Below are 26,437 nucleotides of genomic sequence, written 5' to 3'. Positions count from 1 at the left end.
AAACATTAGTGTATCTGTTTTATAACTTTTCATTTAAAGGCTAAAATTGCAACATTTATTTGTTTATTCATTAATTTTAATTTTTCCAGGGTTAATTATGCCCTGGGTACTATGCTAAACGTCTGTGCAGCTTTGATGAAGAACTTAGAAAAATGTTAGACAAGGCATTTAGACGCACATGGAAACCACTTAATAAGAGTTAATTGGGCATTATTATCATTGTTGTTATGGATAGAAAGATCAATACGTTTCTTGTTGGAAAGGACATGGAAACAATGTGTACAAAGGACGTAATGGATCTGGGGAGCACTTATTCATTTATTTAGCATCTTAATGTGTCAGGCACTATGCCAGTCGTGGGGAAAATTATTCCACCAACACTGTTCTTATGGATCTTATCATCTAACGGAAGAGAGAAAGAATAGATAAGTAAACAGGTAAGTATAAGCAGTAATAGGTACCACAAAGGAAGAAAGAAGGATGGAGAGGAAGATGATGACAGGAGAAATCTACTTAAATAGGATTTAGGGAACGCTTCTAGGAAAAATCAATATTTAAGCACAGATCTGATGAGTAAGAAACAGATTTACAAACATGGTGAAAAGCGAGGTCTAAGCTGTGGGACAGGACCGGTACATCTGAACTGTAGAGCATGTGCTAGGAACACTGAGATGTTAGGAAAATGTTGTTACAATGGATTGGTTTATTTCAGTAAATTCTCTGGACAAATTATCTGGGCCAGGAAATGGTTCCTTATCCATATGGTTTGGTAATATTTTGTCGCATTGAAAGTGTTAGTTGCTCAGTTGTGTTGGATTCTTTGCGACCCCATTTACTGTAGCCCAGCAGGCTCCTCTGTCCATGGGATTCTCCAGGTAAGAATACTGGAGTGTGTTGCCATTTCCTTCTCCAGGGGATCTTCCCGACCCAGGGATCGAACCCAGGTCTCCTGCATTGCAGGCAGATTCTTTACCATCTGAGCCACCAGCATTATTTGTCATCATTGCATTGTCTACCCATCACTATGCTTAATAAAGAATGCATTGAAACTATTGCAAATACATTCAGAGCTCAAAACAGGAAAGGGCAGGAGAGAACAGATGTGGGAATCACCAGCTAAGATCATCAGATGAGACCACTCAGAAAAAGGCAATGTATGTCTGCGTCTCTATTCCTGTCTTGGAACTAGGTTTAACTGTACAATTTTCCTAGATTCCACATACACGCGTTAATATACGATACTTGTTTTTTCTCTTTCTGACTTACTTCGCTCTGTATGACAGACTCTAGGAGAGAACAGATGTGTAGACACAGTGAGGGAAGGAGAGGGTGAAATGAATTGGGAGATTAGGCTTGACATATATAGACTATCATGTGAAAAATAGGTAGTGGGAAGCTGCTATGTAGCACAGGGAGCTCAGCTCAATGCTCTGTGATGACCTAGAGGGGTGGGATGGAAAGGAGGCTCAAGAGGGAAGGGGTATATGTATACTATAGCTGATTCACTTTGTTGTACAGCAGAAACTAACACAACAATGTAAAGCAACTATACTCCATAAAAAAAGAGAGAAAGGCAACGTAAATTATATCCCTGTCATAACAAAATTTGTGGCTATGTACTGTTGCCAGGCAGCAAGGAAATAGATATTACAGGATGGAAAATTAGAGACCCTTGTTGTGCTTTGGCTAACCATTAGATAAAACTGGTGCTTGTGATGACTTAAAAGGCAAACCTATAGCTTTGTGGCAAGTAGTTAGAAAAAAGCAGAGTGGAACTTCCCTGGGGTCCAGAGGTTGAGAATCCACCTTGCAATGCAGGGGCCAAGGGTTTGATCCCTGGTCAGGGAAGATCCCACATGCCGCAGGGCAAGTAAGCCTGGGCACCATAACTACTGAGCCTATGCTCTGGAGCCCTCAAGCCACAACTACTAAAGCCCTCGCATTACCACTGGGGTAGCCCCTGCTCTCCGCAACTAGAGAAACCCTGCATGCAGCAACAAAGATCCAGTACAGCCAAAAATAAATCAATCGATAAATATTTAAAACAACAACAGTTAATTAAAAAAAAAAAAAAAAAGCAGAGTGATGATGTGCATTGGCTGCTTTATTGCTGTTTTTTGGCAAGGAACTATGAAAAATAGTGAAACAAGAAAAATGATTTACAAGTAGGTAATTCAGCCTTGTTTTAGGAACTAAGACTATATCCTGCAGCCCAACCATTTCTATGCACCAAAAAGCAAATTATTATGCAGTCTCTCTAAAAGTCTCCACTGAGCATCCCAATATTACTGGCCAGACAAGGGAAGTCAGCTGAGCAGAAAAGACCAGCTAAAGGGTGCTGTATTCTCACTTAAACCCGGTTTTCCAGAAGGCTTCAAAGTGGCTGCGACTCAGTTGAGGGATGGAGACATGGGCCAAGCACAGAGACTGGTAAATAAGATGCCGCTGCCTTAAGAAGTATAACAAGAGGTAGCTCTTTGGCTATGAATATTTTTGTGTGAACTAACACAGCTAAAAGCAAAAAAACCAAAACCATGCTTTGATGAAATTTCATCACCAATGTTGTAAGCACCCCTTCAGAGGCCACATGAAAACCCATTACCCAAAATTTGGTTTGGATGTTGAGACTAATAACCATAGACACATCAAGAGGGTATGAAAAGGTTTATTATTCACATAATGAATGAGACTTTCTAGGAGAGTGGAGCAGTTCCCAAGCAGATCCAAAAATGACTTGACTGGGTTGGCTTTATTATTCTTAGGGTGTGGGGCAGGGAGAGGGTTCCTGAGAGCAGGCCAGGGATTGTATGACTTGAACTTCCCACCCAGTCCAAAGGAGGGGGTACCCAGGCTCACTAATCAGCTTGCCCAGATATGGAGCAGAAGGGGAAAGGAAAAGGGGAGCAGAAAGGGAAAGCTGTTAGCATCCCAACATCAAAAATAGAGTCAGACTCCTTACTGCAGTCAATTAAACATCAACCCTATAAACTTGAAAAATCTACATCTGTTCAGTCTCTAAAGAAATCTAGGTCTACTCTACAAATCTGCACCAGCAGGTGGGGGCCTGCAATAGCTGTGATGACTCCCAAAAGCTTCAGATGTGGCTATGGAGTCTGATGAGCAAGAATCTCCTAGAAGTCAAAGTGGAGGCCAGAGAGGACAGTGGACAAGGGAGTTTCTCCCAGAGAGAAGATTCAAGGTCTAACCAAGGACTGTACATCCTGCCAGGGCAACAGATCTTTGTCATCCCTGCCCAGATTTCCACTGTAGCATGGGCCACTGACAGCCGCGCATCATTCCTGTCTTTAATTCTAGTATCATTCTCCCCTTTTCCTTTTTACCTGGAGCTTTAATAGGACATATGTCCATCTATCTGGAGACAACGTGTCCCAGTCTTCCTTGAAGCTAGGTATATTTATGTAATCGGTATTCACTGATGGACTATGAGCAGAGTGATGGCTGGAACTTCCTTAAAAGGAAGCTTTGGGTTAGCCGAAAAAGCTTGTACAGATTTCTCCAAAAGGTTAACACCTTATGAAAAAACCAGAATGAACTTTTGGTCAACCCAATAGCTAGCTCCCAAATTGCTCTCTTTTCATGGTCTGCAGAATGGGTGTGTATCTTTGAGCCAGCTTTGACCATTAGATGAATAACACCTTTAGTAATGAGAGGACAAAGTAGACAAACTTGGGTTCCTTGATTACCTTAAGAAACAGACCTGCCCTCCCTGACCTGGATGACTTCTTAATTGCCTCTGGATTGCCATATGAGAAAGAAAGAAACTTCTGTCTTACATGAGTCATCATATTTGGGGATTTCTGTTCCAGCAGCTTATACCATTTACTAATTTATATTTACAAAAAAGAGAGTTGAAGTATTTAGAAGTTAAGCTTCTTTGTCTTCTGTGATCTTAAAAATGCTGTTCCACTGAATTTCATCTTTAATGATAAGTATAAATAAAGTACCTCAAATTTAACTGGCTACAAGCAAGGAAGACTTTAAAACTATATGTGAACTCAGTAATTCAGCATGCTTCTCCTTTTTTCCAAAAATCAACCTACAGAATATAACCAGGTATACTCTTTGAGCCTAAATAGAAGCATTTATTTAATATAAATGGATGAGTAAAAAACTGGTAAATAAAAACTCACATCAATATATATCAACTTCCCTTACCAACACGTATGTTCACGCACTGTTTTTATCAATTCCCTGTAATCAATGAATTACAGATTATTGGATTTAAATAAAATGGATAAAGAGACTTCACCTACACAATACATCTCCCACAACGTAATGCAAGGACGTTGACTTTCTCTGAGCCCCAGTTTCAGGTTAGTCTGTGCTTCAGAATGGTTCACTTTGTTGCTGAGACAACAGGGATGCTGCAACAGAAAACTGGGATTGAAGTCAAGGCACTGTAGCTGCCTCAAAGGATGTCATAAATAGTGTGTTCAAGGCCTTTTTCACAGTGAACTCTGCAACACTTGAATTGGAAGAAAAATATCTTATTCATCCAACACCCTAGTCTTCCACAGATGACAACGGCTCTTTCAGTTAGTTGAGTTTTAAATTTAAGAAAACATTGCTATGTGGACCCAAAGTTAGGAAATCATCAAGCCACTAGTATTATCTTTCTTAGAATGCTGAGCAAAATAATTGAGGGAAGCTTGTCCTTACATTCCAATTTGGCTTTATTCTAACAGAAACGCATCTGAAGAATATAAGAAGAAAGCAAAGAGAGTGTATGTTGTCAGTTTTTCCTCAACCCCAAATTTGTACATCTCTTGTAAGCAAAGGTTTGATTCTACACAGTAAATAACTAGAGGAGCTTAGATAGTCACTTAGATGTGATTGATATTTGGAATCTGAGTTTATGAACAGATGCAAAGAAGTATCGTCTCCTCCATGAACTTTTGATAAAGGCACAGAGAGCTCAGCAGCAGAGTGATGTGAGCTGGCTTGCATCTCCAGGCTTGTCTAGGCAAACATTAACAACTGCAGCAATATTCTCATTTGAAAACTGAAAACATCAAGGCAAGGACAAAGAAAATAAAATTAACTGATTTTGATCATTTTTTTCCTGACCTAAAAGAAAAATGAAAACAGCATTTAACTAAGCTGAAATGTGTCCTTCACATCACGTACATTCTACTGCAGAGAGACAAAAATCCATCAAAAATAACCTGAACAGATGAATAACGAGGCACAGTGCTCTTAGAGCTAGGACAGGCCTTGTTCAGAATCACCTCCCTAACTTAAGAACTAATCTGGTGAGAAACAATGGAGTGTAGGGAGAATGTTTTCCTCTTTGAGGGTTCCTTGTTGGAGAGTCACAGAAGTGACTGGAGACTAATAATGCAGTTTTTCCTTTTCAAATAGGAGTCTAAAGGTACTCTTTCATACTAGAGACTGGGGGTTACATTGTGAGGTCAAGATTTGTGCAGGAATCCCTGTGTCCAAGTAAAAGTTTCACCTAGCAAAATCAAATGAAACCCATAAGACCCTTTTTTAAAACCCTGGTGTTCAAAGCATAAAAAAGGAAATAGAAAAGAACACAGACCACTCTATTTTAATATTTTTAGGTAGCATAAATCATAATAGTTTGTATTCTACACTGTACAATTATATACTGTTACTTCCCCGAAGAAAATTAACTTCTATAGGATTTCTGAAACAGATACTCCATACAGCTCAGAGCTTGACCCTGCAGCTATTGCTACGACATGTGGAAAACAATCGACGAGGTCCAGGTCTTCCAGTTGTGCCTGCTTCTGCTGTCATTGAGGGGGAGCCTCTCGGAGACCTCTCACAGCCCCTTCCATCTCCTGGGCCGGGAAGCAGGCTCTGCAGGTAGATGTGTGCAGACGAGAGCAGCTGCTGGGCTTCACTTCCCACGAGCCGACTCCCCTTAAGAGAACTTGCGCTTCTTCATGGCTTCTGCCTTGACTGCTAGGCTCTTGGCACAGATGGTCAGGACCACAATGAGAACACCCACCACGAACGTCACCAGGGGCCAAAGGAAGCAATGCAGGAGGACTATCTCGTCATGCGTGCGATGCAGGAGCACGTCATCTGGTCTGCAAGACAGTGGAGAAGAGGAAAGAAAGAGCAGTCAACTGCCGGGGCATGGCAGAACTCTTCACAAGTGGAGCTCAGCTTGCTTTCTAGCCCCAAGGGTATAACCATCCTCGAAAGTGAAGACTCCACGCTGGCTATAAATACTGTATTTTGTGCTTCAAATCCATTACAGAAAGGTCTGAGGTCCTGAATCAAGTAACTGGTGCATATTATTTATAATGTGATTTACATGTGAAATGTCAAAAGTTCAGCGATCTCTTTTTCTATTATTTTCCCCCATTCTAAGTTGCTTAACATATTCCATTTTCTCACTCATCCTTTAATGTCTGCTGACTCAGTCTAAAAATTACTTATGAGCTGGCGCTGTCAAACAAAACCAGACCCAAATGATGTTTTGCTTTTTACCCTTTCACACATTTTGCCCACCTCCCCAACACTCCACCTCTGGCAACCACCAATCTAACCTCTGAATCTATAAACTTGGTTCTTTGTTGTTTTTGTTGTTTATACGTGTTGATATATTTAGATATAATTCCACATGTAAGTAAAATCATATGACACATATAAAGACATTTGTTTTTCTCTGACTTATTTCACTTAGCATAATACCCTCAAGGTCCATTCATGTTGTCTAAAAAGGCAAGATTTTGTGTTTTTTATGGATGAATAGTGTTCCACTATATAGTCTATGTAACTTATATATATATATAAAATCACAGTTTCTCTAGCTACTCCAGTTTTTGGACACAGGCTGCTGCCATGTCTTGGCTATTGTAAATAATGCTGTAATAAACATGCCAGATGCATACATCTTTTCAACTTAGTGTCTTCATTTTCATCAGATAAATACCCAGGAGTGAAACTGTTGGATCATATGATAGTTCTAACCTTAATTTTTTGAGGAAATATTTCCATACTATTTCCATAGTGACTTCATACTGTTTCCATAGTGGTTGCACTAATTTACACTCCCCTCAACAGTATACAAACAGTTTTGGTTCCAATCCCAAAAAAGGGCAATGCCAAAGAGTGTTCAAACTACTGCACAACTGCACTCGTCTCACACGCTAGCAAAGTAAAGTTCAAAATTCTCCAAGCAAGGCTTCAACAGTATGTGAACCTTTCCCTTCTCCACATCTTCACCAATACTTATTATTTTTGTCTCTTTGATTTATTCTGACAGGTATGAGGTGATATTCACTGTGCTTTTGATTTGCATTTCCCTGATGATGAGTGATGTTGAGCATCTTTTCATGTACCTCCCAAATGATCTTAATTTACACAAAAAGTCAGCTAATAAAAAGGAACACATTTGAGTCAGTTATAATGAAGTGGATGAAACTGGATCCTATTATATAGAGTGAAGTAAGTCAGAAAGAGAAAGACAAATACTGTATGTGCTCAGTTACTTCAGTCGTGTCTGACTCTTTGCAATTGATGGACCAAACCCTTTGTCCATGGGGTTTTCCAGACAAGAATACTGGAGTGGGCTGCTGTGCCCTCCTCCAGGGGAATACTGTATATTAACGTATATATTGGAGAAGGAAATGGCAACCCACTCCAGTGTTCTTGTCTGGAGAATCCCAGGGGCGGGGGAGCCTGGTGGGCTGCCGTCTATGGGGTCGCACAGAGTAGGACACGCCTGAAGTGACTTAGCAGCAAAGTATATATATATGGAATTTAGAAAGACAGTTACGACGATCTTATATGCAGGGCAGCAAAAGAGACACAGATGTAAAGGACAGACTTTTGGACTCTGTGGGAGAAGGCGGGGGTGGGATGATTGGAGAGAATAGCACTGAAACATGTATATTACCATATGTAAAACAGATGACCAGTGCAAGTTCGATGCATGAAGCAGAACACCCAAAGCCAGTGCTCTGGGACAACCCAGAGGGATAGGGTAGGGAGGGAGGTGGGAGTGGGGTTCAGGATGGGGGGAACACAGGTGTGCCCATGGCTGATTCATACTGATGAATGGCAAAAACCATTACAATATTGTAAAGTAATTATCCTTCAATTAAAATAAATAAGTTAATTTTAAAAAAGAAACACTTGTGTAAGTGTACTAGAATCAAAGATTAGAAGCAATAATTATGCATCAACACTCATACTCTCTAACAAAAATTTCACATAGATTAATAAAAAGTCAACTAAAGTCACTATTTGAATTTAGTCATGAAGACCTATGGTGTAGTCTTTGGGTCAGCTTCACCATGAACAGACAGTGAATAGTTGGATTTAATGCATTTTCTCATTTGAAACCACTGACCACTTTCTTGATAAATTTTGCAAAGTCTTAGCAACATAGCTTAAAATGTGGGAGTTCTTTTTGCAATTCCAACATCAGTCTCATTCCCATGAAGTAACAATATCTTCCACAAACCATGATATATCATCTTTGGCCACTTAGAAAGAGATATTGGGAATTTTGCTTTCATACAAAAGGTTTACATTTTCAAGGTTTTGGATTGACCAAAAAGTTCGTTCATATTTTTCCATAAAATGGTACAGAAATGCCTGAGGGAACTTTTTGGCCAACCCAATATTTCCATTCATTTCATCCACAGAAAAGTTTGTTCCGTTATACTGGAATAGCAATGCTTCCACTAGAAAATAAAATAATGCAGTAAAATCAGTCCAACTGCCCTCAAGAACATCAGGAGCTTTAGAGTACAAAAGCAGTGCATTATACAGAAGAAGGCATTCCTGAGGTGCTGTCACTAATCACTGCTCTCATAATTCAAGACCTATTTTCCCAGAAGACTGACAAAGAATGCTGGGTATGTCTCTTCTATCTACAATGCAGTCATCATGTAGCATTAATAAAAATGGTTTGGCAGATTGGCTTTGAAATTACATAATTCTTGCCCTTTTTTGTGCATAGTGTTTCAAATTCTGTAAACAAAGTGAGATTTTTATTGATATTTGATTTCAATTAGAATTTGAACTAAGTGAATGCAGAGTCATTGTAACAATTAGGCAAAAATCATTCCAGCTTGCAGAAGTTACTCCTTTTTCTGAATTCCTATACCAAAACATTGTCTTCAAGACTTGTGCTACCATTCAGAGAAGTCTGCTCAGTATTACATAGCAGCATGGATAGGAGAGGAGTTTGGGAGAGAATGAATACATATATATGTATGGCTGAATTCCCTTTGCTCTCCACCTGAAACTATCAAAACAGTGTTAATCTGCTATACTCCAATATAATATAAAAAGTTTTTTTTTTTAGAAAAAGACTTCTGCTACCACTGAATTGTGATTTATATTAATGTATATATCCTTTGCTCCTGTAAGACCCTTGATTGTGTCATTGTCTGTTATTCTGCATATAGAAGGTGCTTAGTAACAGCTTCCCACTGATCAAGGGAAAACCATCCCAACTGCAGTCTTGCTATCCATGCAAAATTTCAATAAACTTCAAGCCTTCAATGTAAAAAATTAGAGACCTGGGTCCAAAAATAGGGTGCAACACAGTTTGAGTCATATTTTACAGTCTTTGAAATCCCACCTATAGCACTGCCATGGTTCTTTTTTCAGCTACGAGAGCTCACAGCTGTCAAACTCTCCATCTAAGTGTGTAAGGCAAGTGAAAGCTAAAGCTATCTTGGGGTGACCCTCCTTCCTTTCCTTCTTTTTGATTTATTTATGGCTGCACTGGGTCTTGATTGCTGCTTGTGGGCTTTCTCTAGTTGTGGCGAACTGGGGCTACTCTCTAGCTGCAGTGTGCGGGCTTCTCATTGTGGCGGCTTCTCCTGTTGTCGAGCACAAGCTCTAGGCACACAGGCTTCAGTAACTGCAGCACATGGACTCAGCAGTTGTGGCACATGGGCTCCAGAGCACACAGGCTTCAACAGTTGTGGTGCATGGGCTTAATTGCTCTGCAGCATGTGGAATCTTCCCAGACAAGGGATTGAACCCATCCACGTCCCCTGCACTGGCAGGCAGATTCTTAACCACTGGACCACCAGAGAAGTCCCTTCCCTTCCTTCGTACCTTTATTCCTACCTACCTGCCTTCTTACTTTCCGTTCCCCTCTACTTCCCTCCCCTTCTTTCTTGGGTTGTTCCACTCCTGCAGATTTGTACAAAGATGATCTAGATTTTTCATCAAAAGGTGAGTATATAGTAATGTGAATGTACTTAACACCATGGACTATGTAATTATACATGGCTGAAATAGTTAAAAAAGGGGGAGGTTGGTGGAAGGGGACTTGGATTTTTAATGCTATTTAATCAATTTGCATATGATTTCCATAATTAATGTGTTTTGCAGCTAATTTTCTAGTAAAATAATTCAGTGAGTATCTTTTCTCTCCTTTTTCTAGACATTATTCTTGAGAATATTCTTGTGAATCCTTTACCACAATACAGGTGTCCCCTCCCCCTACCTGTAGCTTTGCTTTCCATAGTTTCAGTTACCTTGAATCAACTGAGATCTGAAAACATTAAATGGAAAGTCCCAGAAATAAACAATCCACAAGCTTTAAATTGTGTGCTGTGCTGAGTGTCATGGTAGAATCTCTACCATGAGTAGTCATCCTGCTCTGTCCGACCCATGATGTAAATCATTCCTTTGTCCAGAATATCCTATCTGATAGTCATTCAGTGGCTGTCACGGTTATCAGATCCACTGTCAGGATATTGCAGGGCTTGTGTTTGAGTCACTCTATTTTACTCAATATTAACCCCAAAGCATAAGAGTAGTGACACTGGCAATTCAGATATTCTCTTACTGTGTCTAATTTATAATTGTCATAGGTATTACGTAGGGTTCAGTTTGAAGTACTCCCCCCCAGGAGTTTGGAACATATCTGTATAGGGTTCAGTTTGAAGTACTCCCTCACTAGGGGTTTGGAACATATCCCCCACCTGCAGGTAAGAGGCACCACTGTTCTGTACAACTGGGCCAGGAAAACAGGCACAGATGAAGGTGGTTGGAACCATTAAACCTATTTCTGAAACACGGTTTGAGAAACATTTACTAAAAAGAATGAATAAAAGGAGGAAAGAAAAAATAATTGGAAATTGCTGGGCCCAGATATTTGCTTTATTTAAAAACTGTTTAGCATTCCACACCTACTAAAGCCCTTGGGGGAAAATTTGATTTTAATATTTCAAATGACAAAACAACATCATTCACTTGAGTTAGCCATGTTGAATTTATAAATGCTTCAAATGCCTTCTTTGAGGTAGAAATATTATATAAAAATGTACCTGGTTTCTTTAAAAATAACTAGTGTCTGTTTCCATTTCACACGGTCCTAAAATGCTCCACGGTCTCCTTCAATGGGAGTGAAGGGTACAGAATATCCTACTTTAGCATAAGGATTATTTTGAAATGAAGGCAACTGAGAGGAATCATATTCAAGGAAAGCTCTCCACACTTTCCCTGTTTGCCTGAAAGCAGGATATAAATTTGTAAAGGTATCCCCCGCCTTTCTCTTCCTGGAAGGACAGAAGTTAATCACTGGAGACAACTCTAGACCCTAATAGCCCAGGGATGGCACCAACAGAATCTATAAAATGAACTTCATTAACTCAGCATTTTATCTTCTATTAGCTCCTCAAATATTTACCTCCCTACAATATGCTGCCCTAGAAACTCAAGGTCCTTCTCCTTCATCTTAAAGTGAAGTAGCTCAGTCGTGTCCGACTCTTTGTGGCCCCGTGGATTGTAGCCTACCAGGCTCCTCCCTCCATGGGATTCTCCAGGAAAGAATACTGGAGTGGGTTGCCGTTTCCTTCTCCAGGGGATCTTCCCAACCCAGGGATCGAACCTGGGTCTCCTGCATTGCAGGCAGACACTTTAACCTCTGAGCCACCAGGGAAGCCCAACTTCTCTAATCATTTATCACTTTCTTTTCTTTTTTTTTTAAAGATGCCAAAAGCCCAAGTTCTAACCACCTCTTTGAATCTCATCTCTCAGTGCTCCCTTGTATACACATGGTGCGCATGTTAATAGACTTCTCTGTTTAATCAGTACTTTTTCAGTCTAATTTATAGGGCCCCAGACAATGAACCTCTGGAGTAGGAAATGGCAACCCACTGCAGTATTCTTGCCTAGAAAATTCCATGGGCAGAGGAGCCTGGTGAGCTATAGTTTATGGTGTCTCAAAGAGTCAGTCTGAGCATGCACATATACACAAGAAATGAACCTAAGATGGATATAAGGAAAAACAGTTTTTCCTCCACTATAGGAAAAACTTATTTCTCTGCAGAGTAATGCTTAAATCCACATTCAGTTTTAGGTTTTACTGAGATTATCTCTAAATTGTCTTCATGATATAAAGTCTGGCTCTTTCAAACTGGGCAGTTACTGCTTTAATGGAAGGGAATCCCCAACTCTGCCCCAGCTACCTGCAATTTTATGAGGCAGACTTCAGATGAGTTATCAAAAATTTTTCCCCAGGGGATTTGGACTTAGAATTCAGCTTTCCGTAATTCCATAATAGTGAGACTAAAGGGAAACATTGGGGAAAAAAAAAAAGAATCATTCTTTTCAGCATTTGCAAACTAGATAAATGGCTTGATGAGATCTGAATATTATGTATTAAAATCAGCATGGTGATGAGGATATAGGCAATAAGCAAAAAACAAAAATAAACAAAAAAGGATGACTACTTTGTATCTGAAGACTTCAAAGAAGGAAGCAAGAGATTTCTTTGGGGTTGTATAGAAATGCTAATGGAAAGCACTTCTATGCCCCTAGGAGGGTGCAGACAAATATCATAAAATGAGAGTGAGTGCTGTCTGTGCATTCCCTTAAAAATACTTTCCTAAGGGTTGGACTTACCCTGAATAGAGCTTTGAAAGTATACTGTGAAAACAGTAGCTAGCATTTATTATGTGCTTACTACCCTCCAGGTATCTGGTAGAATATTTAATCTGACTTCATCCTTAAAATAACCCTGTGCTGGAAGAATTTTTAATTGGAACTTCAGAATCAAAGAAACTGAGGCAAGGAAAAATTGGTTTTCCCAGACTTCCCTGGTGGCCCAATGGCTAAGACTCCACACTCCCAATACAGGGGGCTTGGATTCGGTCCCTGTTCAGGAAACTAGACCCTACATGCCGCAACTAAGACCTCGTACAGCCAAATAAATAAATGTTAAAATAAAAATAAAGAAAGAAAGGTTAGTTTTCCCAAGTTTACACAACTTAAAATGACACAACGATTGAAACTCTATCTATTTGAAACTCTTTTAAACCTGTACTATTTACTCCTTGGCCAGCTTTTCTCAAATTGCAATCACCTTGCTTTTTGTTGAAATATAGCTTCCTGGGTTTCAATCCCTGGTTTACTAGATCAGAATTGGAGGTTGTGTTACCCAGAAATATGCATTTTTAAGAAGCTCTATGTGATTCTAATACCTAATAAAGTTTAATAACCACAGTGAAAAATTCTATTAGTTAAAAAAAATGAGGGTGAAACATGAGGTTGTTTAGCTGGCTATTTCTGAAACTGATCCTTCAATCCATTTTCATGACTGCCACATACTTTTGCACATGTGCACTGCACAAAATGTGCCCTGGGGGACTTCCCTGGTTGTCCAGAGGTTAAGACTTTGCCTTCCAACACAGGGGTTGCAGGTTCAATTCCTGGTCAGGGAGCTAAGATCCTAGATGCCTTGCCACTGAAAAACCAAAACACAAAACAGAAGCAATACTGTAACAAATTCAATAAAGACTTTAAAAGTGGTCACATCAAAAAAAAATGTTTTTTTAATAAAATAAAGTTGTCCTGAGATAAGACAGGAGGGGAGCAAGAGGGCTGGCAATGGGAGGAGAGATGGGGTGGAAATCTAGATCTGAATGCTAGATTTGCCTAGGGTTGGGGGGGCAGTCCTTTGTTCTAATTGGTAAAAAAGCACCCTATAGCCTAGCAACTGACCTAGTGATACCAGACAGGAAGACAAAGATTTGGTGTGTATCATCCTCAATATAAAAAACTGATTCCCTTTGACTTTTCCTCACCAAAGGAGATTTCCACCCCACAATGCTTGTTCTGTTGGCTAACAGGGAGAAAAAATGTTGACAATCTCTTTTGTTAATGGACTGGAAAATTTCTTAAACTCATCTTAACCAGTTCACATAAAAATCCAAACTGCATTATAATTTACTAACATCATATGATGGTAACAGTCCCCACTGAAAGACAAGACGATCTCCTTCAAAGTGCTTTCTCCATGAAGATCTTATAGGAAACAGAGATCTTTCTTGATTTATGATCACACATACTTCTTATCTGAGCACAGAAATTTCCTTTTCATATGGGCCGCTAGAACGTTAAAATTTTCCCATCTCCACCAAGACTATGTTGACTTTTTTGGTGCCAATCAGACCTTTCATGCTTTGTCTTATTTTCTTCACACCTTTCTAATTTATCTTGCAAAATTCTGTGAGTCTTTAGAGCACTCATTAAACCTTTCTTAGAACAGGCATGTATCAATTATGTACAGTTACACATCAGGTATACAATAAACAGTGGAAATTATTTTAGTTGCCAAGCTTTACCCATATTTTTATGAAAAAGAATATGCTACCTTACTACTGGAAATTGCACTTAAGTATTTTGATGAAATCTCATTTCAAAGTCTACAAATGCCTCATCATTATCACTATCACAGAATAATTCTGCAGGCATAATGTCAGTTCATATATGCCAGGCCTCTGGTAGAGTGGCATAGCCAAATGACATAAAAAAGGTCATGATTTCATCTTTTGAACCTTTTGAAGAGATTCTATCTATTCCTGCTCTAAATCTTGTTTATTATTGGTAACGTGACCTACTTTAAAAAAAAAAAACTGAAACAGATAAAAATAAAAACAAAAAAACTTAAATACAATAAAATCTTTAAACTGACAGTAAAGGACAAGTACAATGTAATTAGGATGGAGATAAAACAGAAATTCCAGGCTAAGAAAAGCTCCTGCCTTAAAGCATAAGTGGAACTTACCTCTCAAGCATCCCAGTGCCCAAGGAAAAAAGAACAGAGATGAGTTACACATTGTCATTATAAAAAAAAAGGAAGTGTGTCAGTTCGCCAGACTGAACTTTTTGCTAGGGCTAACCTCCATGAATTAGGTTGTGTGCATTTTTACACAAAGCAATCTGTACAACACATTTAAAGACCCTTAACAGCAGGTTTACAAAGCTGGTTAATGAAACCATGTTAGGGGTTTTCAAATACTGATTTCAAGGTCTCCGTTCTCCTGAGGTTTTAAATAAGTTTCCAGGCGAGGTTGATGATTACTCACATTTGGTAATACCTGACCTAAACATTATTTTACTCCCAGTTTTACTGTAGTATAATATACATACAACAAACCACACACACTTAAAGTACACAATCTGACAAGTTTCACAGTACACACCTGTGAAACCATCGCCAAAATCAAGCTGGTAGATGTATCCCTTGCTGCCAAAGTTTCTTTGTACCGTCTGATAAGCCCTCCCTGTCACTCATACCCACACCTCCTACCAACAATGCTTTTTAAATATCAAATGTATCAGTCTGGTTTTCCAAGTAGTTCAACAAGAGCAAGTCGTTCAAGACTGAAATCACTGAAAAGCAGTCTTGGTTATGGGTTGAAAGGAGAGTCTTCTGTCAGGTTAGATTCCTGACTTTGAAGTGACAACATATTTTATATCAAATACTGAAGAACCTGACATGTATTCATTCCCAGAGAAGTTTGTCTGCATGGAGTTGGGCTTCAGTGTTTGAAAGTTTTCTATAAAAGTCTCTAATGTATAGACAATTATTCAGTTGATATAACTCCCTGGCAGTTCAGTGGTTAAGACTTGGCCGGGCCCTGGGTTTGATTCCTGGTTGGGGAATAAGATCCCACAAGCTGTGCAGCAGGACCAAAAATAAATAAATGAATAAAATAAAAACAATCCAAATATTCAGTTGAATTGCCACAGGTGCGAGGTGGCTATGGCACACAAGATTTTCAGGTAGGAACTCTTACTTAATCATTGATACCTAATCTGGAAAACTTTGATGTGGGTATTCTTAAATGTTTCAGTTTGATGCCAGTATTCTTGAATGTTTCTGTTTTCAGCAACATTGAAACTCAAATGTTTCAAGTTTCAGAGCACATGGCTCTATACCCCTGCTTTCTAGAAGACCAAATTAAAATGCACCCCATGAAGACACTGACTTGATCCACTGATTAGTGATTTTTTAAAAAATTGTTTGCTACCTATAGATGTTGAAGATTAGCCAATAAAAACACTGAATTTGGTTTTGGCATAATTGAGCTGTCCTTACTAAGAGTAATTAACCAATGTGTTTATTTAGTTACTGTCTGAAGCAATCATAAGAACTTGGCAAGAGAGGACAGAAGCATGTTAATTGTCCTCTCTTATACAGGATTGTATATCTTCTTATACAATCACAGGAAGGCACCTGAACAGCTGATCCAGAAGCTCTATCAACTTATTGCTATAAATTACAGTAGGAAACGGGGACCAGAATACAGACCCTTTCTAGAATTCTTTAGGGTGATTTGCTGTATGGTGAGCCCATTATTGTCCACTTGTGTTCAGCTATGATATTGTGATATGGGCTTTTTTTTTTTTTTTTTGGTTGCTCTGTATCTTCCTTCCAGAATGTGGGCTTTCTCTAGCCGCAGGGAGTAGGGAACACTCTCTAGTTCTGGTGCCCAGGTTTCTCATTGTGATGGCTTCTCCTGCTGCGGAGCACGGGCTTCAGTACTTACAGTGCCCGGGCTCTAGAGCACGGGCTCAATAGTTGAGGTGCACAGACTTCGTTGCTTCATGGCACGTGGAAACTTTCCAACCCAGGGATCAAACCCATGTACTGGCAGGTGGATTCTCATCCACTGTACTACCAGGGAAGTCCTGTGATAGGGGCTTTTAAAAGCTTAAGAGGTATTCTATTGACATCACGGCTTTATTCCAGAGGTGGCATCTATTAGGGTGAAAGGTCGATTATAGGTCTATAAATGTTATAAACATCCTTATATTTTCTTAGCTGTTTTCTCCAATTAGATGAACTTAGAGGAGTAAATGTTTTACTTATTTTTAATTGGAGGATAATTGCTTTACAATGTTGTGTTAGTTTCTGCCACACAGCAACATGAATCAGCCACAGGTATACATATGTCCCCTCCCTCTTGATCCTCCCTCCCACCCCATCCCACCCTTCTAGGTTGTCTGGAGTAGTAATGTTTTATTTTTTTAATATTTATTTATTTGACTGCATGGGGTCTTAGATGTGGCATGAGGGATCATCGGTCTTCACTGCAGCATATGGGATTTTTAGTTGCAGCATGTGGGATCTAGTTCCCTGACCAGGAATCGAACCTGGGCTCCCTTCATTGGGAGCTCAGAGTCTTAGTCACTGGACCACCAGGGAAGTCCAATAGTAATGTTTAATTGTATAAGAGTTGTTCCTCAGCTTGCCTATTCTTCATGGAGGAAATTACATCAAGACCCAAACCTGCATTTTTCAGAAAGAAAAATCTGCACTGAGCCTTGGCAGGATATACAGCAAACTGGCAGGTGCAATATTTTGGAGCAATAAAGGGTTACATTAATTATAAATAGGAAAGATTACACTTTAAGTCCACCTTGATGGAGAGTTCTAAGCAATGCTGCAAATACAGCACCATCTTTCAGCATATGAACTTGAGTTAGAAAAACCTGGGCTTAAATATAGGCTTTACAACTTGCTAACTACATGTTCTGAAGAAAAATACTTAATACTTTTGAGTCTTAATTTTTTCACCTGTAAAATGGGTATAATAATATCTATTGTAAAGTGTCCTCCTGAAGAGTAAGTGAGATAATGCACTCGAGGTATATAGGCAGATAGCTGCCTAATAGTGAACATTCAACATTCCATAAGAGGTGGTATCATTAACGACTGTCATTACAAATTTGGGGCAGACAACTCAGAAAATGATTTTAAAATGTTGGCAGTAACATATCTTCCACAAATATCTTCTTCAGTCTAAGACTCCCAGGCTGAAGTCATAGCAAACTCTTTTAATCAAATTAGAACTCCTTTTGGTATAGATAACCTCATTTCCCTCAGGCTTCTTTGCCCCTTGTAGTCATCACTCCAGTCCTATACAGACAGGCTTAAAGGTAGCAGTGTGAAGAAAGAGGATAGAGGAAGACTTCCTTGGAGGTCCAGAGCTTAAGACTCCGTGATTCCACTGCAGCGGGCAAGGTTTCAATCTCTGGCGGGGGAACTAAAATCCTGCATGCCATACAGTGAGGTCAAAATAAATTTTAAAAAAAGAAAGAAAAGAAAGAGAATTCGTTTAACAAGCTAATGATTTCAATTGCCCCCGAAAAGCTCAGAGCTTAGGGGTACTAATATCCACATAGTCAAAAATCCCTATATAATTTTACAGTTAGCCATTCTATCCCAAGTTGCTCATCCACGGATTCAGCCAACTGCAGATAATATGGTACCACAGTATTTATTGAAATAAAATCCACGTATAAGTGGACCTGTGCAGTTCAGACCTGTGTTGTTCAGGGTCAACTATACTTTCCATTCTGGTATACGTATCTTGAATAGAGATATGCAAGGGGAAAAGGTCAGTAACACTAGTTGCTTGATTAGGAACACAAACAGAAGTTATCCCCTAAATTTATCCCAAGCCATCATTTAGCAACATTAAATTATTATAGTGGTTGGGCTTATTTAGCAAACATTTTCCTACTCATTAACGATGATTGTCCCTACAGATGCAGCCCAGACAAGTAACTGTCTCAATACAGTTCTTCTAAAGCAGAAGCCTAGGAAAACCATGGCAATCTTGTGCTCCCAGAGTAAAAAGCTTCTTTTAAGTTTTTATTCACACTAGGTAGTAATTATTTTTTGTACATCTGTCTGTTTTCCCAGCCTGAGTTTAAAAACCCTGAAGTCATTAGGGGTAATCCTTGCCTGAGAAAATCTCCCCTGCGTTTTCAAGAAAAAAAGAGGGAATACTGTCAAGACTTGCAAACCAAGAGGATCTTATTACTTTTTGTCTTTAAAAAGGGCAAATCAAGGAATTGATTTTATCCTACATTCAGCTTGGCATAATTATAAATCCTCTGTTTTTGTTGTTTGTTTTGTTTTTTAAAAAAACTTTTTGTTTTTGTTTTGGGGTGTAGCCAATTAACAATATTGTGACAGTTTCATGTGAACAGTGAAGTATGACTCAGCCATATATATACATGTATCCATTCTCCCCCCAAATTCCCCTCCCATCCAGAATGCCATATAACCTTGAGCAGAGTTCCATGCGCTATGCAGTAGGTCTTTGTTTAGATCCTTTGTGTTGTTCCATTTAAAAAATGGAAAAATAATTTAAACGAGATAGTTTCTAAGGCAGAAACCTAAGACTGCATTCCATTTGCGTGAAATCCTTCCCTTTTCCACCCACCTCTGTGAATTGTTCAGGAAGAGTCACCTGTATCCGTGACTGTGACTGCTGGAGAGCATGACGTTCAGCTCCCTGACAAAGGAGGGACGAGCCTGTGAAGTGGATGACGGTTTTGGCCCAGTACTTCCTCTGAGCTTTTCCTACGAAAAGCTGTTCTTTGGGGTAACTTGGCTTGCGGGCCTCTGAATTACCAGGTAAGCTATTTATTTCACACAGAGCTGTGTTTTCTGGCCAGAGTGCTTAAATTTAAGATTTAAACAGAAATAAACTAGAGAAAGGAAGACATCTACATTCTATTTAAGACAAACTATTCCCATAATAGTTCTTTCTTACCTGTGTACCCTACTTTGTAGTTCCAATTTTAAAGTGAAAATCTATACCATTTTAAAAAAATCAGCGTGGGCAAGATGGGTTATTCAATAAATTGTGTTGGGACAATACTGATCATTTGGGGAAAAGGCATTGGTTCTCCATCTTATTCTTTACCAAAAAAGAAAAGAAAAATTCCAGATGGACTGAAAACCATGAATGCTGTAGAAGAACACCTGAATGTTTAAAAATAACATTGGAATGAGAAAAACAAAAAGTCTTTGTAATGGAGTTTTTGATACAAATATGTCCCAAGTATTCTACTGGACTTACTTATACTAAAAAGTTACTAATTGTTTATCAGAAATTAAAATTTAACTGGGTTTCTTGTATTTCAGTTCACTACATTTAGCAACCCTAATTTCTAAGACATGAAATATAGAAACTATTGAGAAAATATGGATGATCCAATTATAGAAATGTATACATTTTGTATAGCCAAAAAACTCCACGAAGACCCATAGGTAAAATAAAAACAACTAGCTAATAAAAATAAATCACTTTTCATATGAAAAATATACTCAATTCTTTAATAAAAGAACAGGGTAGTGTCATTGGCTAAGATGGCAGAGTAGGAAGACCCTGAGCTCACCTTCTCCCAAAAGCATCCAAAATAACAACTATTTACAGAGCAACAATCCATGAGAACAATGTGAAGACGAGCAGAAATGATTTTCCATGGCTAAAGATATAAAGAAGGAACCACACAAGATGGGTGGGAGGAATGGAGCTGACACATGGTCAAAATCCACAGGCTCGGCTGCTGCTGCTAAGTCGCTTCAGTCGTGTCTGACTCTGTGCGACCCCACAGACGGCAGCCCACCAGGCTCCCCCGTCCCTGGGACTCTCCAGGCAAGAACACTGGAGTGGGTTGCCATTTCCTTCTCCAGTGCATGAAAGTGAAAAGTGACAGTGAAGTCGCTCAGTCGTGTCCGACTCTTAGCGACCCCATGGACTGCAGCCTACCAGGCTCCTCTGTCCATGGGATTTTCCAGGCAAGAGTACTTGAATGGGTTTCCATTTCCTTCTCCGACAAGCTCGGGTAGACAACTCACAAACAGAAAGATAATCACAGTCGCAAAGACTCTTCCCAAAGAGTGAGAGGTCTGAGCACCACACTGAGCTCCCCAGCTTGGGGGTCCTGCACTGAGAAGACAAGCTTCCAGAACATCTGGCAGTGAAGACAGTGGGACTTGACCACAGGAGAGCTGCAGCACTATAGGAAACATAGACTCTGTGCTTAAAGATGCACAAGAAATATCATGCTCTGAGTGCCAGCACAGAGGCAGTGCTTTGAAAGGAGCCTAGAAAAACCCACTTGCTGGTCCTGGAGAGCCTTCTGGAGAAGAAGAAAGCAACTGGAACTACCCCTGGGGACCCCGACACTGGTAGGACACATTTTGGGGAGCTCATTCTACCATGAGGACACTGGTGTTGGTGAGGGCCATTCTGGAGTCTTCCCTAGCCTATTACTGCTAGGGGAGTATGTCCCCACCAGCAGGCCAGGGCAAGCGCCAAGTCCTCCAAAGCAGGATGGCTATCTTATAAGGCAGGGTCTGACAGTCAGTTGGGGTGGGGCTAGCCCCACTTACCACTGCATCCACAGTAGTCAGCCCTATCAGAGCAGATGGATATATGTAGCCCAGAGTATAGCTCTGGTGGCTAGATAAGGGTGTGCCTCATCAAACCTCATGGACCTCACAAGATCTCCTAAGACCTCTCTTCCATAGGATAGAATTTCATAGGATCAGAGGATCAAACCTCATGGGATGTCTCTTACATACTGCCATTTTTCCAAATCAGGAAACAACCCACCTACCTGAAAGTGAAAGTTGCTCAGTCATTCCAACTCTTTGCAACCCCATGGACTATACAGTCCATGGAATTCTCCAGGCCAGAATACTGGGGTGGGTAGCCTTTCCCTTCTTCAAGGGATCTTCCCAACCCAGATCTCCCACATTGCAGGTGGGTTCTTTACCAGCTGAGCCACAATCGGGAAACAACCCACCTACCTAACACATACAAATAAACACAGAGAATGAGGTAAAATGAGGCAACAGAGGAATACATTCCAAATGCAGGAATAAGATATAACCTCAGAAAAAGAACTTTTAAAAGTGGCAAAAGCAAGCTACAAATATTTAAAGGTAAATATTTAAAGGTAATATGACCATGAGATCAACAAACTCAAGAGAAGGATGGATGAACAAAGTGAGAATTTTAACAAAGGATTAGAAAACCTTAAGAACCAAACAAAGCTGAAGAATACAAGAGCTGAAAGAAAAAATACACTAGAAGGAATCCACAGTAGAGTAGATGGTACAGAAGGCTTCCCTGGTGGTTTGGCAGTGAAGAATACACCTGCAGTGCAGGAGACAGAGTTTTGATCCCTGATTTGGAAAGATCCCCTGGAGAAGGAAATGGCAACCCACTCCAGTAATCTTGCTGGGGAAATCCCATGGACAGAGGAGCCTGGGGCACGGGGGCTATAATCCATGCAGTTGCAAAGAGTTGGAAATGACTTAGTGACTAAACAACAACAAAATGATACAGAGGAACAGATCAGTGAGTGACCTGGAAGACAGAGTAGTGAAAATCACCCAAACTGAACAGAAAAAAATAATAATATTTTTTGAAAATGAGGATAGTTTAAGGGACTTCTGGGACAACATCAAGTAAACTAACATTTGCATTTTAGGAGTCTTAGAAGGAGAAGAAAGAGAGAAATGGGGCAAACTTATTTGAAGAAATATTAGCTAAAAACAGCCTTAACTATAAAAGGAAACAGACATCTAAGTACAAGAATCACAAAGTCCCAACAAGAGGAATCCAAAGAAGTTCACGCTAAGAGACTCTGTGATTAAAATGGCTAAAAGACAACTTTCTCACACCATAAACTCAAAATGTAAGACCTGAAACCTTAGAACTCCTAGAAGAAATCACAGGCAGTATGCTCTCTGACATGGATCTTAACAACACTTCTTTTGGATAAGGCTTCTCAGGCAAGGGAAACAAAAGAAAAACTAACAAATAGGACTACACCAAACTAAAGAGCTTTTGCACAACAACAACAAAAAGCCTACTGAATGGGAGACGATATTTGCTAGTGATATATCTGACAAGGGGTTAATATCCAAAATACACAAAGAACTCCTACAACTCAACATCAAAAACAAACTAAAACCCTGATTAAAAAATGGGCAGAGGACTTGAACAGACACTTTTCCAAAGAAAACATGGCCAATAGGCACATGAAAAGATGCTTGACATCGTTAATCATCAGGGAAATGCAAACCAAAACCACAATGAGATGTCACCTTGGTAAATCTAAGTAAGTGTTTCCCTGTGTTCTGTGAGCCACTCTAGCAAATCAAGCCTGACGTGGAGGTCATAGAAACCTGATTTGTAGCCAAGTCAGATCCCAAGTATAGTTAAAGCTATGATTTTTTCCAGTAGTTATGTATGGATGAGAGAAGGCAATGGCACCCTACTCCAGTACTCTTGCCTGGAAAATCCCATGGACGGAGGAGCCTGGTAGGCTGCAGTCCATGGGGTCACTAAGAGTCAGGCACGACTGAGCAACTTCACTTTCACTTTTCACTTTCATGTATTGGAGAAGGAAATGGCAACCCACTCTAGTGTTCTTGCCTGGAGAATCCCAGGGGCAGAGGAGCCTGGTGGGCTGCCGTCTATGGGGTCGCACAGAGTCGGACATGACTGAAGCAACTTAGCAGCAGCAGCAGTATGTATGGATATGAGAGTTGGAGCATAAAGAAGGCTGAAATTGTGGAGCTGGAAAGTGCCTTGGACAGCAAGGAGATCAAACCAGTCAATCCCAAAGGAAATCAACCCTGAATATTCATTGGAAGAACTGAAGCTGAAGCTCCAATACTTTGGCCACCTGATGCAAAGAGCCAACTCACTGGAAAAGACCCTGGTGCTGGGAAAGATTGAGGGCAAGAGGAGAAGGGGGTGACAGACGATGGGATGGTTGGATGGCATCACTGACTCAATGGACATGAGTTTGAGCAAACTCCAGGAGATAGTGAAGGACAGGGAAGCCTGGAGTGCTGCAGTTCATGGGGCTGACTTAGAGACTGAACAACAACAACAGAGCCCAGCTAGTGCTAGTGGCAAAGAACCTGCCTGTCAACACTGGAGGCTTAAGAAACGTGGGTTCGATCCTTGGGTTCAGAAGGTCCCCTGGAAGAAGGCATAGCAACCTACTCCAGTATTTTTGCTTGGAGAATCCCATGAACAGAGGAGCTGGTGGGCTACGGTCCATAGGGTTGCAAAGAGTTGGACACGACTAAAGCGACTTAGCATGCACACACAGAAACTGTGGGTAACCTAGTTCAGTTTAGTTCAGTTCAGTTCAGTCACTCAGTTGTGTCTGACTCTTTGCAACCCTAAGAACCGCAACACGCCAGGCCTCCCTGTCCATCACCAACTCCCGGAGTTTACCCAAACTCATGTCCATTGAGTTGGTGATGCCATCTAACCATCTCATCCGGACTGGAAAAGGTCAGTTTTCATTCCAATCCCAAAGAAAGGCAATGTCAAAGAATGCTCAAACTACCACACAATTGCACTCATCTCACACGCTAGTAAAGTAATACTCAAAATTCTCCAAGCCAGGCTTCAGCAATATGTGAGTTGTGAACTTCCAGATGTTCAAGGTGGTTTTAGAAAAGGCAGAGGAACCAGAGATCAAATTGCCAACATCCAATGGATCATCGAAAAAACAAGAGTTCCAGAAAAGCGTCTATTTCTGCTTTATTGACTATGCCAAAGCCTTTGACTGTGTGGATCACAATAAATTGTGGAAAATTCTGAAAGAGATGGGCATACCAGACCACCTGATCTGCCTCCTGAGAACCTGTATGCAGGTCAAGAAGCAACAGTTAGAACTGGACATGGAACAACAGACTGGTTCCAAATAGGAAAAGGAACACATCAAGGCTGTATATTGTCACCCTGCTTATTTAACTTATATGCAGAGTACATCATGAGAAATGCTGGGCTGAAAGAAGCACAAGCTGGTAACAAGATTGCTGGGAGAAATATCAATAACCTCAGATATGCAGATGACACCACCCTTATGGCAGAAAGTGAAGAACTAAAGAGCCTCTTGATGAAAGTGAAAGAGGAGACTGAAAAAGTAAGACCTACTAATAATTGGTATCTGAAGCGGTGTAGAAGCCATCTGGTGCAATTGAGCCCTTAACCTTTGGGCTCTGACTCTGTCTCCAAGTATATAGTGTCAGAACTGAGTTATTAATAAATTGTAGGACACCAGCTGGTATGGCAGAAAATTGCTTGATGTGGGGAAAAACCCACATACATTTGGTTGTCAGAAGTGAAATTTTTGTATGAAGAATAAAGGAGACACACAGGAAGGAGACTGAACTGAGATTTTCTATTAAAGCTTCAAACCAAGGCTATACCCAAGTTTCCTAGCTTGGAGAAATGAATTCGTCAATCCACAGAAAACAACAACACAGATTCAAAATCTTTAGAAACTTGGGGCAATTTAAAAGCTTTAGAATTGAAGAGAGGCTCACAGCCATTCATTGTAAAAGATAATTACACTTAATACTATCTACAGATTACAATAGTATGTTTCCTATTGCTGCTCTAACAAATTTAGCAGCTTTAAGGAGCCTGGTGGGCTACAGTCCACAGGGTCGCAAAGAGTCAGACTCGACTGAACGACTTCACTTTCACTTTGGCTTCCCTGGTGGCTCAGACGGTACAGTCTGCCTGCGATGCAGGAGACCCAGGTTCGATCCCTGGGTTGGGAAGATTCCCTGGAAAAGGACATGGCAACCCACTCCATTACTTTTGCCTGGAAAGTCCCATGGACGAAGGAGCCTGGTAGGCTAGAGTCCATGGGGTCGCAAAGAGTCAGACATGACTGAGTGACTTCACTCACTTCAAACAATGCAAATTCATTCTCTTCTAGTTCTGCAGGTTAGAAGTTTGAACTCTGATTCACTGTGCTGAAATGGAGGTGTTAGCAGAGCTGTTCCTTCTGAAGGCTCTGGGGAGAATCTGTTTCTTTGCCTTTTCCAGTTTCTAGAGGTTCACCGCATTCCTTGGCTCCTGGCCCCTTCTCAGCATCATTCCAATCTCTTGCTTCCATTGTCACATCTTATGCTACTCCTCAGATCTTCCATCTCTCTCTTATAAAGACCCTGTCCATTCAGATCTACCCAGATAATGCAAATAAACCTTTCATCTCAAGATCCTTTACTTAACTGCATCTGTGAAGTCCCTTTTACTATACAAGGTAACATAAGGTAACAAGGTAAGGTACCATAAATCCATGGAGACTAGGATGTGGACATCTTCACATGCATGTGTGCTAAGTCACTTCAATCGTGTCCAGCTCTTTGTGACCCCATGGACTGTAACCCTTTAGACCCCTCTGTCCATGGCATTCTCCAGGCAAGATACTGGAATGGGTTCCTATGTCCTCATCCAGGGGATCTTCCTGATCCAGGGATGGAACCCACATCGCTTATGTCTCCTGCACGGGCAGGCGGGTTCTTTACCACTAGTGCCAC

The 26,437-nt window shown here is 40.4% G+C and overlaps 1 protein-coding gene and 1 non-coding gene across 3 annotated transcripts in view; both read right to left on the bottom strand.

The window, feature by feature from the left end:
* Positions 1–2,647: 2,647 nt before the first annotated feature.
* KCNMB4 (potassium calcium-activated channel subfamily M regulatory beta subunit 4) overlaps positions 2,648–26,437 on the bottom strand; it is an 82,333-nt gene continuing 58,543 nt past the window's right edge. Inside the window, exon 3 of one of the 2 annotated variants that reach the window (XM_027542550.1) lies at positions 2,648–6,080. In XM_027542550.1, coding sequence (XP_027398351.1) covers positions 5,912–6,080 — 169 coding nt within the window. In that variant the 3' untranslated portion in view covers positions 2,648–5,911. The remainder of the gene's footprint in view (positions 6,081–26,437) is intronic. The other variant, XM_027542551.1, reaches the window with a different exon arrangement.
* Positions 11,843–11,914, bottom strand: TRNAC-GCA. Its single transcript has one exon. It is a non-coding gene; the product is annotated as a tRNA-Cys (tRNA).

This window comes from Bos indicus x Bos taurus, chromosome 5 (assembly GCF_003369695.1).
Source record: "Bos indicus x Bos taurus breed Angus x Brahman F1 hybrid chromosome 5, Bos_hybrid_MaternalHap_v2.0, whole genome shotgun sequence".
In the NCBI taxonomy this organism is placed as follows: Eukaryota; Metazoa; Chordata; class Mammalia; order Artiodactyla; family Bovidae; genus Bos; species Bos indicus x Bos taurus.
The sequence above is the reverse complement of the archived record's forward strand: the minus strand, read 5'-3'. Positions and strand labels throughout refer to the sequence as shown.